Consider the following 13,971-nt stretch of genomic DNA (forward strand, 5'->3'; position numbering starts at 1 on the left):
CCCCAGACTCCAGCTCTGGAGCTGGCTCACTGGCAGGCGCTTTGTTGCTTTCTTGCCAAATCTTGCAACCGACTGGAATTCTTTGCATGTTTGTGGAATATTCCCCATGTGGGTGTGATGCTGACAGCAAAGAGACGCAACCAGGAGAGGACAAGGCTGCCTGCCCCCAGTGTTGGGAGCTCAGTCAGATGTATGAGTCATGTGCTTTGTGGCACAAGCAAAACTTCCTACAGCCCGACCAGACCCACCCATTGAGGGATTCGAAGTCTTGGCTCTCAATGAGATTTATTCTTTCACACTTTCAGCACAGCCTCAATGGAAGAAAACGAGAGTCGCAGATGACAGGATGGGACAGGAATTCTGCCAAAGAACAGACATCGCAGAAAGTCTCTGTAACTTCTTTAATTCTTCAAACAATAGAGCACAGAGATAACAGTTTCAAGTACATTCTGATACGCGTTTTTGACAGGAGGGGATACGCATTTCCTCATGAGGGACGGCGGCAGCAACGCCATGGCACACTTTGCACAGACCCTCAACACTGCTGAACCCGAAGATGGAGAGGTGGGCGCCTCGTGCGGTGGGAGTGGGCTGCACCTTCTCGATGCCCTGTGCTTAATTTCTCTACGAGGTGGCTTCCTTTCGTTGCCCGTGAAAAAGAGAATTCTCAATACAGAGCTGGGAAAGGATCCTAAAAGGACCCTGGAAGGCAGCAGGGCAAGGTTGCCGCCACCATGCCGGGCCAGGAAGGGATGCTGCCCGGGCCGCTGCCTGAGCGTGGGTGCTAGGACTCTGCCACTGGCATGGGACCTTCTGGCCAGGCCAGTGCCCGACTCCTCTCTTGGACCAATCGGGCTGCACCACTAATAGTCAGGCGGGTCAACCCAGCCAGAGCTCTTGGCACACCCGGGGCTTCTGGTTTGCTCTCGACTGACTTAACACGAGACCTGAACAAAAACTGCCACACTGCCCAGGGACTGTAGACCTTGAGCCTGCTAACACCTAGAAGACCCAGGACAAGTCTTTACAGAGCAAACCACGCACCACTCCTGCCCAGAGGGCCTGCCGTGGAGGCCTGCAGAGCGCAAGCTCCAGCGTGCGTGCCGGACCGTCCTCAGTGCCACCCATCCGCTCGTGGCCTCCTGGAAACGCCACGCCGCACCAGACCCTCAGCATAGCAGCCCCCAGGAGCCACAGGCCCAACCTCAGCAGCAACTTCTCACCCTGCGCCCAGGTGGCCGGAGGCCTGCCTGGAGGCGTCAAGTTCAGCTCTGCTCCCCTGAACCTGGACCACCTCCAGACAGGCTGCATCTGCCACGGGGCCCCAAGCCCACACAGCCCAGCGCGGCAGAGCCCAGCTGGCTAAGACACTCAGGCCCAAAGCACGGAGCATGGCAGGAGCCTTCCAGAAGCCACAGCACTTGGGGTGATGGCCGAAGGCAGAGCTCCCTCGGCTGAGTTGACAACACAGCAGGGAGGACTTCTCCCCCAGACCCCGCTGACATAGGGTGCCGACCCCGGGGTGCCCACTAGAGGAGAGCTGTACCCTCGGAACACAAGTCCATGCTGAACAACCGTGCAGACAGACAACGTGGACTTGGGGACACCTGGCAGCCTGTGACAAGGGGAGGGAGGTCAGGGGACGCTGTGCACACAGCAGTGGGCCTGCTGCAGACGCTGGGGGCTCAGTGAAGAGCAGCTGGCCTCTCCTTGGGGACCCTGCTGCAAAGGCCACCCCAGGACTTCAGAAAGCAGCTAGGGACCTCCTCCCTGCGAGGCCGGGGGACGCAGCACCCCAACCTGCGGCAGCCTAGCAGAGGGCCCGAGGTGCGCCAACAAGTACGCGGAGCCCTAGGAGCAGGTTCTGGGTGACTGCCCTGGGCCCCCTCCTCCAGGCGCACAGGTTAGGCTGTGCTGGTTACGGGTGGGGGTGGGGCAGACCGGCCCCCAGCATAGCATCCCCAACCTTTGGGGTGTGGACAGACTTCCGCACAACAAATACAAACAGAGCTGAGGTTTCTCCAGAGATGACGATTAACAAGCAGAGCTGGTTACCTGCTTCAGGTGATCTGAATTCACAGTATAAGCAACACATCTCAATACAATACTGGGAACTCCTGTGGGCACCAGGTTTCCCAAACAAAGAAACCAAAAAAGAAAAGAAAAAGGCCTGCAACAGGAATTCTTAGTCATTATATACTAACCAGTCTGTGCGTGGCACATTTTATTTCTATAAAACTATTACAAAATATTCAAAAATACATTTTAGTAAATTTACAGCAGTTATTTCTCAATGTATTAATGCAAAAACATCCTTTGTTTTTCTCTGTACAAACTACGGGCTCCATCCTTGTGGGCTCATCACTGTGTGCGCTTTTAAAAAATATTATTTTCTAATAAATTCTTTGACGTTAAAAATAACAAGAGTTCTTCCAGTTTGTCCAAAAAAAAAAAAAAAAAGTGTGTGTGAGTGTGTAACTGTCTTGATTTCCAAGAATGTGGCCAAAATGGTGATGACAAAGCAAATATTAAACCATGAAGACAATACAGGAGACGGCTGTTACATTGGAAACTAGTTAAATTAAAATAATATATTTTCATATTTTACACTATTTCAAAAATGAAATGTCATTCAGTTAAGTATTGATCTCTCAAAAAATCTAATTTACAATTCTGTGTATAAAAATATAATTTGTGGACCCCCACGAAGCACATTTTTAGTTTACACTTGCTGAAAAGCAGGAGCGTTGCAAAGGAGGAATGCAGAGAACAGAATTTTGCTTTCTGAACGTCAGGACGAGGGACACGTAGAAAAATAGACTCTGAGGAGGTCGCTTGGCCGCACAAAATAATCTCCCCCCTGTGAGCACAGTTCACGTGATAATAATAAATTATCCAAGAAACAAACTATTTAAGGCTCTTGAAGGTCCGGTTCATATTATTTAAAACATCTATTCATACCAAACAAATAAATAGCCAGGAGAGGTGAAAAAAAATAACCAAAATAAAACAATAACCAAAAAATTCAAAAATATATATATAAACTAAACACAGCGACAGAACTTCCCGGGGTCTTCGTTTCCTTAGAGTCTACTTTGGACCGTCCTACTTTATTATTATTATTCTTAATTAATATTATAATTAAAGTCTCATTCCGCGCGCGCTTTGTCCGTGCGTCTTTTGCTGTATCTCGCTGTTGCGCCCCCCGCCCCGCGCCGCCCCGCCCCCGCCCCGCGCCCTCCGGCCCGGCCTTCAGCTGGACTTGACCGCCATGCCGAGCGGGTGCAGCGCTTCGCTGTCCAACAGCCAGGTGCCGATTTGGTAGAGCAGCTGCGAGTACCAGTGGACACCCGCCGCACCTGGCGCGTCGGCCGCACCTGGCGCTCCCGGCGCGGGCGGAGGGACGCGCCCGCCGCCCCCGCCGTCGCCGTCCCCGCCGCGGTCCGTGCGCGCGGGCGCCAGTGCGGCCAGGAGCGCGTGCGCCAGGCGGAAGGGCGCGAAGGCCCAGTGCGCCCAGCCGTGCTCCTCGATGACCGCGTAGCACGACGCCAGCACCCTGTTGATGAGGATGGTGCCCTGCGCCGTGAGAGGCGCGTACGCGCCCGTGGCCTCCTCGCGCAGCGTCACGCTGTGCACGGCGGCCGGCAGGAGCCGCCGGTCCCCGCCGCGCTCGGCCACCACGTACACGCGCTGGCCCGGGCGCACGCGGCTGGCGAAGAGCGCCCGGCGACCCGGCGCGCCCCCCGGCGGCGACCCCGCGCTCCACGGCGCCCCTGGCTCCCCCGCGGCCGAGTCGTTGTGCGGCGCGACGAAGAGCAGGTGCGCGGCGGTGAGCAGGAGGCGCTCGCGCGGCTCCCTCGTCTCGATCACGTAGAAGACCTTCTTGGCGCCGTCGTCGCGGTCCAGGAAGGTGAGGAAGTCGCTGTAGAGCAGCCGGCCCTGGTCGTCGGCCGCCAGCACGCGGTCCCCGGGGCGCAGGTCCTTCACCAGCTTGGTGCCGCCCCGCTCCAGGTGCACCGTGGCGGAGCCCGGGAAGCAGCCGCCCGATTTGGCCGCCACCGAGTTCTCTGCGGAGGAGGAGAAGGGACAGGGTGGTGAGTTCCGAGAGGGAGGCACGTGCGGGGAGGGGGGCGCACGCTTGGTGTCCCGCGCGCCCAGATCGGGATGCGCGCGGCTCTGGGGAGAAATTCCTGGCTGGTCCAGCGCTCCCTCCCCCAGCCCCACTGCCTCTGTGACAAAATTTAGAAGCAGACACATTCCTTAAAGCCCCTCGTAGGACTGCACTGGCGGTGACACAGGTTGGCTGGCGTCTCTGGCAGGAGGCGGGTTACACTCCTTGCCTTCCGCCTTCCTCCCACCCCATCCCCCGGCTCAGCACACACCCAGCCTCGCCACGAATTCAGAGGATATTTGCTCTCCACTTGGATTCCTCAGGAAGCGTCCTTGAGCTCACTCGGGCGCCAGGGCGCACCCTCCTCCCCTCCCATCCCCGGCGCGGGGCGCGGCGCCCCCTCGTGCGTTGCACACTCGAGCAGCGGGGACCCCTCGCCCGCCTGCCCCGCCCCGCCCCCGCGCCCAGCCAGGGGCCTTGGTGTCGGCCTATTGGGGGGCGGGGTGGGGTGGGGGGTGGTGAAAAATAGCTGTAGTAGTTGTAGCAACTGGACAAACATTCCAGAGAATTGGCCGAGGTGTGAAAATCCGGGGCTTGTGTGGATTTTCTAATTAAAGTCCAATAAAGGGTCCTGCATTGTCATTGTGCTCTCTGCCATAAATGGGAGACACTCTCGGAAGAGGGGACACTTCCATGTCTCCCCCTCCCCTCTCTCGGCCCACTCTCTCTCCAGCTCTCTGGCCGCCCCCTCCCTATTTGCTCAGGTGCACCCCCTCCCCCCTGCGATTCACACGCGGGCTCTCCAGAAGCCGGGCCTCACAAGCACTATTTGCACAGCCAGGCCTCTCTTCCAAGCACTCGAGATGTGTATTTGAATTTTAAATGGCGGGGCCTGCTCGGAGCGCTGGAAGCGGCCGGGTTCTCAAGGCCCCTTGACTACCCGCTTTCTCGAGCCCTCCGTCGCTCTCTGAGGCTCACTGTCCCGAGGACAATAATCGGAGTTGAGGCGGCGCGCAGGGGCCGGGGAGGAGGGGCGGGGAGCGCCCGGTCTTCTTTGCATTCCAATCTCGGGGATCATGCTTTTTGCAAATAGAGATGGCGAGAAAGAATCTTCCTGCTGGAATTACAGAGGGTTTTTAATCTTCTCAATGGTTTCTCCGGCATGAAGTGCGGGCCTGGCCGTTGGAGGCCCGCTGTAGCCCCCCGGAATGCAACCCGGGGCGCAGGCGAGCCCGAGTCGTCGAGTCGCACGACCCTGCCTGACACGCATCGCACCGCGCCCCAGCCCGCGTGCGCGGAATGCCAATGAGCGGCTCTCCGCGCCCCGGGGGTCTGCTCCCCTCTGCAAGATTCTCGGGGCAGGATTACCGCTGCTCATTTGCGAGGAGACCTTTATGGACCCTCGCCCCCACCAGTAGGACCCCCGCGGACAGGGGTGGCCCGGGAGGGGGCCACGCATGGCGAGCGCAGCCGCGCGGTCCGGGGAAAGGCGCGCCCGGGGCCTCCCCCCGCGCCCCCATTTCCCTCCGCAGAGCCCCGCGAAGTGGGGGCGCCGCCTTCCCATTTTCCCTGCAGCTCAGACCCTTTCTCAGGCCGTACGCCCGGTCTTTCCCCCCACCCCTTCCACACCTTTCTTTCTGTTGTGACCAGAAGCCACTATTTTTCCTTACCTACCAAGTGTGTCTTGACACTTTAAAAAGTGTTTTCTACTAACATGTGCTATTAAAATACGATTTAGGAGACAGACAGGCAGAACGGGCGAAGGGGGTGGGGAAGACACAGTTCCTCGGAAATTCACTGTGAACTGTTCTGCTAAATGCGCCAACTTATGCTGAGAGCTGGAGAGATCCGCCTGCGGTCTCCAGGTTGGGAGATGTGCGCGTGTGCGCTTGGTGCCTTCCTGGCATAGCTATTCCTTGCCAGCAACAGCATGTGGCGTTGCAGGCCCAGGGAAGTCCGCGTCACCGCTGGGGCTGGGGCTCCAGCTGCAGACTCCCATCGGCTTTCCTGGCCCTGCCCATGGCTCAGGGCAGCCCAGCTGGCTCCTAATAAGGACGATGCTTCTGGGCTTGCGGCCTCCAGATGTTGGAAGTGGTAACTCCCGGGTTTATTACCTCCCACCAGGCCTCTCCCGAAAGGCTTAGCAGAGAGTTGAGTTAGTTTAGAATCCACAGGCGCTCAGCGGGGAGGGGAGGGGACGATGGGCTTACACCCTGGAGAGAACCTCCTGTGCTGGGGGGGGGGGGGGGGTGAGATGCGGGGGGTTTATTCTTAAGCTCTAAATGAGACAAGGATCTTGGCCAGACCTGACTACCCTTGCAGGCCTGCAGTCTCTCCCCAGGAAAGTCGACCCCCCCCATCTTTCTTCCCCGCCTCGGCCACCTGCAGTGGGTCTCCAGAAAGAGGGTGGGGGGAGGTGCTCAGGATGCCTTTGCCCTCTGCATCTGGGCTCAGAGAACTCGGGCCTCTGTGGCCTCAAAAGTAGGGGCAATTCCTGGCTGGGGGGACATACCTCGTAGGGCATGGTCTCACAACAGAAACTCGAGTTGTCACCTGATTCCCTCCCTCCCTGCCCGGCATGCCTCTCCTCACTTTTCTCTTTCCCTTCAATCAGGCCGTGGGGCACAGGTGATGTGTCCTGGGCAGATGGGGAGCTGCGAGGGGTGAGGGGCGCTGTCTGCATGGGGTGAGGGCTGTGGAGAGGCTGGCCCGCCGCTGCCTCACCTGCTTTCACGGAGCAGTGGATGTGCGCTTTGGACTCATAGTAGACCCAGTCGAAACCGGCCTCCACCGCCAGGCGCGCCAGCATGCCGTACTTGCTGCGGTCGCGGTCCGACGTGGTGATGTCCACGGCGCGGCCCTCATAGTGCAGTGACTCCTCCGAGTGGTGGCCGTCCTCGTCCCAGCCCTCGGTGACCCGCAGCTTCACTCCTGGCCACTGGTTCATCACGGAGATGGCCAAGGCATTCAGCTTGTCCTTACATCTCTGCAGAGAGAAGGGGGGACCCACAGAGGTCAGCAGGCCGGCCCACCCACCGCCCATCCCCGCCCCTGCATCGGCTGCGCTGCCCAGGGCCTGTGGACAGGGGCTATGTCGAGAGGTAGGGAGACGAGGCCAGCTCAGACGAGATGGCATTGAGGTGGCCAGAAGGGGTGCCATCTGCAGGAGGAGCAAGTCCTCTTGGAGATGAGCTGAGGTGAGGCCCTTGCTCCAAGTTCTGAAGTGGCAGAGCCCCTACCGTGGCCTGAGGGGCAGAGGAAATTTCTTTGAAACAAGGAAACTGTAGGACCCACCAGGGGCATGCTCAGCAGTGCCCGCTCCCCATGCCCTCCACTCCTCAGCCCCTTTCAGTGGCCCCCTTTCTCCCACCTGTGCAAGGCTCCACCCATCTCCCTGGGCAAACTCCCTTGCTAGGGGGCCGGAGAGAGGCCCAGTGTGCAACTTTGCAGAAATAAAGAAAAACACACTGTTCACTGAAAGAATTAAAAGCCTTGCCTTATCTCTGGACCCTCCCTGCTACCCTATGCCTATCTGAGGTGAGCAATAAGCCAAAGGGAGGGCGGGAGGTGGGAAGCCTACAGCCACACTTGGGGAGGGGGAGCCAGAAGTGGAAGGCTAGCAAGTGAGTTACACTTCTCAGTGTGGCCCGGCGACGACAAACATTCTTTATCTGGACGGCCACATTCCTTTTGCCGTGGAACTCTTTTCTCCCGGCCTCTCTGTGGTCTGATTGTGTCTCTTGTTTTCGCTAACCTGTTCCCTTCCCCCTCTTGTTTTCTTGGCCCGGCGCAGAATGGTGTCCGGCAAGTTTGAAGAGCAAACTTAAGAGGTGGAGGCGGAGGGTGGGGGATGGGAGCCCAGAGGCCTGCGCCTGGGAGCCCTCGCCCTGGGGAGTCTCCCTCTTGGAATCGCCCTTGGGGTCCTCCCCCCACCCCGGAAGCCGCCTGTAGGGGTAAAGAAACATTGACTAGGCGGGACACCGACCAGGGCAAAGTGGAACCCCGGGTTGTGGGAGTTCCCTGCATAATTCTGGTTCCATTCAGATAAGGATGCAAGAAAAAACAGGGTTGAGTCAAGTGTGTGTGTTTGGGTGGGTGCTAAGTTTATACTGCTGCTGATGGGTTGCGGGATTTGAAAGAGGGGAAGCGGGGACAAAATCATGACGGGGCATCTCAGGGAGCGGCAGACCCCGGGGAGTGGGGACAGTTTCAGGCTGACTGCTGCAGAGGGCAGGGCAGGTCTCCGGAGCCCCGGGATGGAAAGATGGCGACCCATCGAGGAGCACCCTGACCATCGTGCGGAGCAACCCTTCCTAGAGGGCGGGGGAGGAGGGGGCTCTTGCAAGAACTGCGGCCGCGTTTTAAGGGACGTGACAGCTTGCGCAACAGGAAAAGTCCTGTGTATTTGGCAGCAATAAAAACCAGTAACATGGTTGTAGGGTTAAACATACAACAAATGGGGGGGGGGGCATAGAGCGAGGGGGCGGCCCTGGTAACAGATCAGCTCTTGCAGGTTGCTAGGCCTGCCAGCAGTTTTCTTAAAGAAAAAAAGTCGGAAGGGCAGAGTTTGAGTGAGGTCATCTTGAGAACCGAACGCGTTTTACATGAAAATCAATCAGTAAACCAGGGTCAGTTTAGAGCCGGGATGTGGAGCCGGCTGCGCAGGCGCACACCGCCGACAAGCACACGCACACACCCCGCATCCTGAGCCCCCATCCCACCCTGGCTTCCTCCTCTTGGGGGGCAGATGACGCTTTCAACAGCTTCCCAACGGTCAGCTGGCGAGGGGGAGGGCACGATGGGGAGGACGCGCACCAGCTCCCAGCGCCCGAGCTGCGCCACTTGGGCAAGAGCTGGAGGACCCCCGGCGAGGAGCCCGTGGCCGAGCCAGGCCCGAGCGGGAGCCCCGTGCCCCACGCGCCCTCCTCGGCGCCTCCAGGCGCGGCGCGGCCTCGGCCCGTGGCTGCAGGACGCTCTGCGCCCCGGCCCGGCCGGATCGACGCAGGCAAAGCCGGGACCCCAGGCCGGTCGTCACTTCACTGGGTCGTGTGCCGGGGATCAAGCCCAGCTCTGTGCAGCCACCGTGAAGCCCCGCGGGGCCGCCAGGCGGGCTTTGTGTCGGCCGAGGCCAGGTTGTTCCCCACGCCTGAGCTCCCGCCACCTCCCCAGTCTGCGCAGCGCTTCTCGCCCAGAAGCCCGGGCAGGGACTGTCACCGCCAACGGCCCACGGGCTTCCCCGGTGCGGGGGAGGGGTGTCCCAACTTCAAAAGAGACCCCTGGTGCCTAGACACACCTCTCTCCGCCCCCTCCTCGCCCCCTCCGGGAAGCCAGACGCCTCCCATGAAAACAGGAAAGCCCTCCTGAACCCACACCTGAGCGCCGTTCCCAGGGCCGCCACGCACACAGACATCTACCCAACGAGGCGTCCCAGGCGGGTCCCCGCGGCAGCCCTGCGCCGCCCCTCGCGGCCTCCTGCCCCCGCAGAGCCCCCGGCCCCCGCGGCCTGCGGGGAGAGGTGCTGTCTGCGCTTCCCCCTCTCCGAGTTAATATTAACCAGGAGCTCCTGCGTTCCAGAACTGCTCTGAAAGTTCCACTGGGGACGATCTTGCCATGGTTGAGGGACTTGGGCGGCAGTCACATTAGAGAGACAGAGAGACAGAGAGACGCGGAGGGACGGCCGAGACAGGGCAGGAGGGACACGCACCTGAGAACAGGGTGTAGGTGGCTATCTTAAATGAGGGGCCAGCGGTGGGTGAGCAGGTCCCCCGGAGCCCTAACCTCCTCTGGCCTGGGAGGCGTGCCGGCTTCACCCCTTCACCCCGCCCGGCCCCTCGCGCCCGCCACGGGTCCTCCGCCCCCCCCCATCCCTCCCCTCCTTCAACTCTTAGAACCAGAGGAGAAGGAAGGACAGGGAAGGGACGAACTCAGAGGCACCTTCCAGTCCGCCCCCAGCCATCCATGCATTTAGGGGACATTTGTGGGGTCCGTGATACAGTTCTGGCCTGACTCTCCCCACCCCACCCGCACGCTGGCTGCCCCTCCCCCGTCCTTTTGTGTTGGGAACGGGAATAGCCAGTGCTCAAGGAAAAAAAGTATTTGTTTTCGTTTCGTTCGTCTGAGGGAAGTTGACAGAGGGTCAGAAGTTCAAATGCTGCCCGCGCACCCGGCGGCGGGAGGGCTGGGCGCGGGACTGCGGGCCGTGGGTCCCGCAGGGCCGCCGGAAGGGGGACCCGGCTGGGGGCTCCGGCTGGGGCGCCGGGGCCCAGGGGACGGGGAGGCGGCAGAGCCTGCGCTGCGCCCCCGTTCTGGAACCGGCCTCCCCTCCCGCCGGCCCCCGCCCGCGCCGCCGGGGCCATCCCGGCCGTCGGAGCCCGGCCATTAGCTCTGGCCGAGCCCGCGCTCGGGCGCGTGGAGGGCGGCCGGGCGGCCGCAGCCCAGCCCCCGCGCGCTGAAACCCTAGCCGCGGGATCGATAGCCCCGGAGTAAGCGGAGCCCGAATGCGTCTGCTGGGGCGCGCGGCTGGGCAGCAGGGCGGCGAGGCCCGGACCTCTCCGGCGTGGGCCCGCGCAGCCCAGGGCGGACGGTGAACCCTGCGGCTCGGAACCTCTGGTGTCCCCGCCCTCGCCGCTTTCTCTAGCGTCGCCTCCCCGCTCCCGGGTCCCGAGGGACCCTGGGAAGACCACTTCCCTCCCGCGGGGAGCGAGGGTGACCAGGGGGTCGGAGCCCCGGCCGGCGCACGCACCGGGCGCCCCGCGGCCTGCGCACAGTTAATGCGCTGCTCTCGGGCACAGGCGCGCGCGTCCACACTCGCGATCCAGATTTAAGGTGGTCGGAGCAGATGAGAGAGAAGGAGGGATGGGGTCCCTCTCCTCCCCTCCCTCTTCTTCCCTTTCCGTCAGCTCGAGCCGGCCACGCCGGCTGCCCCTCTCCTGTCGCAGCTCCGCAGCAAGGCCGGGAATCGGGCTGGGAAGCCCAGCGGCCTGGAGGTGGCTCCGCTCTGCCTCCCGCCCCCACCCTCCCCTGCACTTGCGCCCCACCAGCGCCGCTCCGACAGCTGCGGTGCGCTCCTAGCCCTAAAGGTAGGACTTGAATATTTTAATAGGGCAATAAAAAGGATGTTGACCTATATTTGCCAGGAAATCCATTTCTAGCTTCAGTTATACGCGCGTGGAGTTTCAGAAAGTCTGCCATTGGCGGGGAGACCTGCAGCCAGAAGTCTCAAGCGGAGGTGAGGAGGGAGAGAGGATGCTTGTTTTGCTTTGGTGCCCCTTCCAGCCCCCTCCCGCTGATATTTAGTCGCTCCTAATTCCTATGCAAGCAGGTTGGAAACTAGCGTGATGCAATGCCAATAAGTTCTAAGTCCCTCCCCTCAGGTACCGCGGACTGGGAGAATGAAAGAGCATCCTTAAAGAAATATCAATACATTCACACTCTGATGGGCACAATTGCCCCCGACGGATGGCAGTGGAGCTCTCTGATCCCATCAGGGACCAGGTAGCTGCCTCTGGAGCCCCTGCCTTTTGTCAGAACTGCCTCCTGGCTTTCCCCATTCAGAGTCTGTGGTGGGGGGCAGTGGGGTGGGGGTAGTCGTGGGAAAGAATACCACAGAGGAGACCCGGACGTGTGAGGCCACATTGTACAGTGACCTGGAAGCCACTTTGTGTTTGGGGGGGATCCTTGCCCCCTCCCTTCATTTCTGCTCCCAACTTGGGAAGGACAGATGCCCCCAAAGTGGAGGTCCCCTCCAGGGATGAGCCAGAGCTGAGGCAGGATGGGAAGGCCGTCCCAGCAGGACTGATCAAATCAGGGCCATCTATGGACTGTCTCCGACCTTCCTCCCCCACCCCCACCCTAAACTTCTCCAGCTGGACCCTTCCGTCCATGCCCTCCAGGAAGAGGAAGGCAGGTAGGGAGCCAGGTGGGTGGGGAAGGAGAGAGTGAGGTGGCCTTCTATCTGCCTAAGGAGCAAATAGACTAAGTCTGGAACTGCTTGGTTACACGTAACCCCCTGAAAGCAACACATTCCACGCCCGGCGCTGGGTTTCTACCTGAGTCATCAGCCGGTCCGCTCCGGTATTTTCTTCATCCTTAAATATGATGTCGGGGTTGTAATTGGGGGTGAGTTCCTTAAATCGCTCGGAGTTTCTCGAGATCTTCCCTTCGTATCTTCCACTGGCCCCTAGGGTCTTCTCGGCCACGTTGGGGATAAACTGCTTGTAGGCTAAAGGGGTCAGCTTTTTGGGGTGCCGCCTCTTCCCAAATCCCCTGCCGGGTCCGCACGCCAGCCCCGAGCACATCAGCAGTGAGGAGACCAGAACCACCAGCAGACATCTCGCCAGCAGCAGCATCTCGTCCATGGAGCCCAATGACTTCAAAGCTGTCCCTGTGCGGGTCTGTGTGTGCGCGAGTGTGTGTGTGCCTGTGCGCTCTGGCTCCGCTCTCCCTTGCTCGCTCCGGCTCGCTGCTGGCTCCCTCGCTCTCTGCCTCGCTCTTTCTCTTCCTATATAACCTTGCCCGCCGCTGCTGCGGGGGACTCGCCACTGATCCCCACCCAGACGCGGGCTGGAACGGCTGGCTGCTGGTCGCTGATAACGGAACACATCGGAGTTGGGGCGCGAGACAGCAATCAAAAGACAAAAAGAGTCTGATTTTAAATGGTAGCAAGCCTTGAAAGCTTGTGCGAGAGGCTGCCGTCAGTGCTATATTATAGCTGGCAGGGGCGCATCTGATTGGCCAAAGCAGCACAAGCTTGTCTTCTGATGTTTAACCCTAAAAAAGACTAAAATTTTTTTTTCTGTTTCTGCTGTTGCTTTATTTTCACCTGAAGGCTTCAAGTTAAAAAAAAAAATCTTTCCTGAGACGGAGGTGGGCGGGAGGGCGGAGGCGCGCTCCTTAGGATAACATCAGTTCCTCTTGCTTTGTGCACACATCTCTGCGTTCCCCCTTCACTTTCTCCAGAATGGTAGGTGCTTCAGTTAAAACCAACTTAAGTTTTTAAAGGACCGTCTAGACCACCCCCCCAGCTTCGACCATCAAACAAATATTCTTTCAAATTTTTGAGAAGCATAGCTGCCCAGGTCTTATTTAAATATTTTTTCAGAGACTTTATCGTGCAGACCAGGTTTCCCTACATTTTAAAGACAGAGGGTCTTCAGCTCCTCCTGAATATTCAACGTCCTCGAGCGAGCGTCGGTAGTTCCGACTGACCACATCTTAAAGCATTGCTGTTTGAAGTGCTTTAAGTGCCTTAGAAAAACTTGGGAATACTGCTGCTTTACTGGTGTTTCAATTAATGCATTATTTCTCGCCCTCTGCAAATGGGATGGAGGCATGCTCAGGGGCTGGTACAGAGTGAACTGAGGCACTGTGCGGCTGGCTAGGCCAAGTGGTCAGGGTGCTGTGCCCCAGCTCGAGCAGGGAGCTGGTGCTGGTGCCTGCCTGGTCAGCGGAGGCCCCTTGTGCCTGGGGGCAGTGGGGAGTGGGCAAGGCTGTGCACACACCACCCCCACCATCAATCGATTGGAGCAAAGTGCAGGCCAGGGATGAGCTGAATGTGGCATTCAGGCTCCTTCCACATCCTGCCGAGCTGGCTTTCCGTGGAGCTCTGCAAGGCCATCCTCAGGGTCCCCGGAGCTACAGCCGGGGCACAGATGGGGCAGGGGCCTGGAGGAGCAGGGTCCTGGTCAAAGAGAGGCATGCGGAGGAGGACACAGCATTCAGAGCCGGCAGTCCTGGGTCTTCAATCCCTGCACTTCTTTCAGGAAGAAAAACAACTCAAAAAATCCTATTTAAACCAGAAAAATAAAATCTGAAATTCCCCTTGTCTGCAGAACATGCCGTCTCTCTTCTTGTCCCTCTGC

The 13,971-nt window shown here is 59.4% G+C and overlaps 1 protein-coding gene across 1 annotated transcript; it reads right to left on the reverse strand.

Annotated features, from left to right (window-relative positions):
• Positions 1 to 3,230: 3,230 nt before the first annotated feature.
• On the reverse strand, positions 3,231 to 12,807 carry SHH (sonic hedgehog signaling molecule). The gene is made up of 3 exons (XM_023640069.2): positions 12,160 to 12,807; positions 6,836 to 7,097; positions 3,231 to 4,067 (listed from the first exon to the last, which is right to left on the reverse strand). Exons 1-3 carry the CDS (start codon positions 12,466 to 12,468, stop codon positions 3,253 to 3,255), a joined length of 1,386 nt encoding a protein of 461 aa, XP_023495837.1. The 5' UTR covers positions 12,469 to 12,807; the 3' UTR covers positions 3,231 to 3,252.
• Positions 12,808 to 13,971: the final 1,164 nt, after the last annotated feature.

Source organism: Equus caballus, chromosome 4, assembly GCF_041296265.1.
Source record: "Equus caballus isolate H_3958 breed thoroughbred chromosome 4, TB-T2T, whole genome shotgun sequence".
NCBI classification, from domain to species: Eukaryota; Metazoa; Chordata; class Mammalia; order Perissodactyla; family Equidae; genus Equus; species Equus caballus.

What these genes read in the sequence shown, in the direction of transcription:
- SHH (XM_023640069.2), bottom strand. Translation starts at nt 12,468, where the DNA reads ATGGACGAGATGCTGCTGCTGGCGAGATGTCTGCTGGTGGTTCTGGTC. An exon ending in CGGACCGGCTGATGACTCAG is followed by an intron (nt 7,098 to 12,159) that starts GTAGAAACCCAG and finishes TTCTCTCTGCAG; the next exon opens with AGATGTAAGGACAAGCTGAA. An exon ending in CCACTGCTCCGTGAAAGCAG is followed by an intron (nt 4,068 to 6,835) that starts GTGAGGCAGCGG and finishes CCTCCTCCGCAG; the next exon opens with AGAACTCGGTGGCGGCCAAA.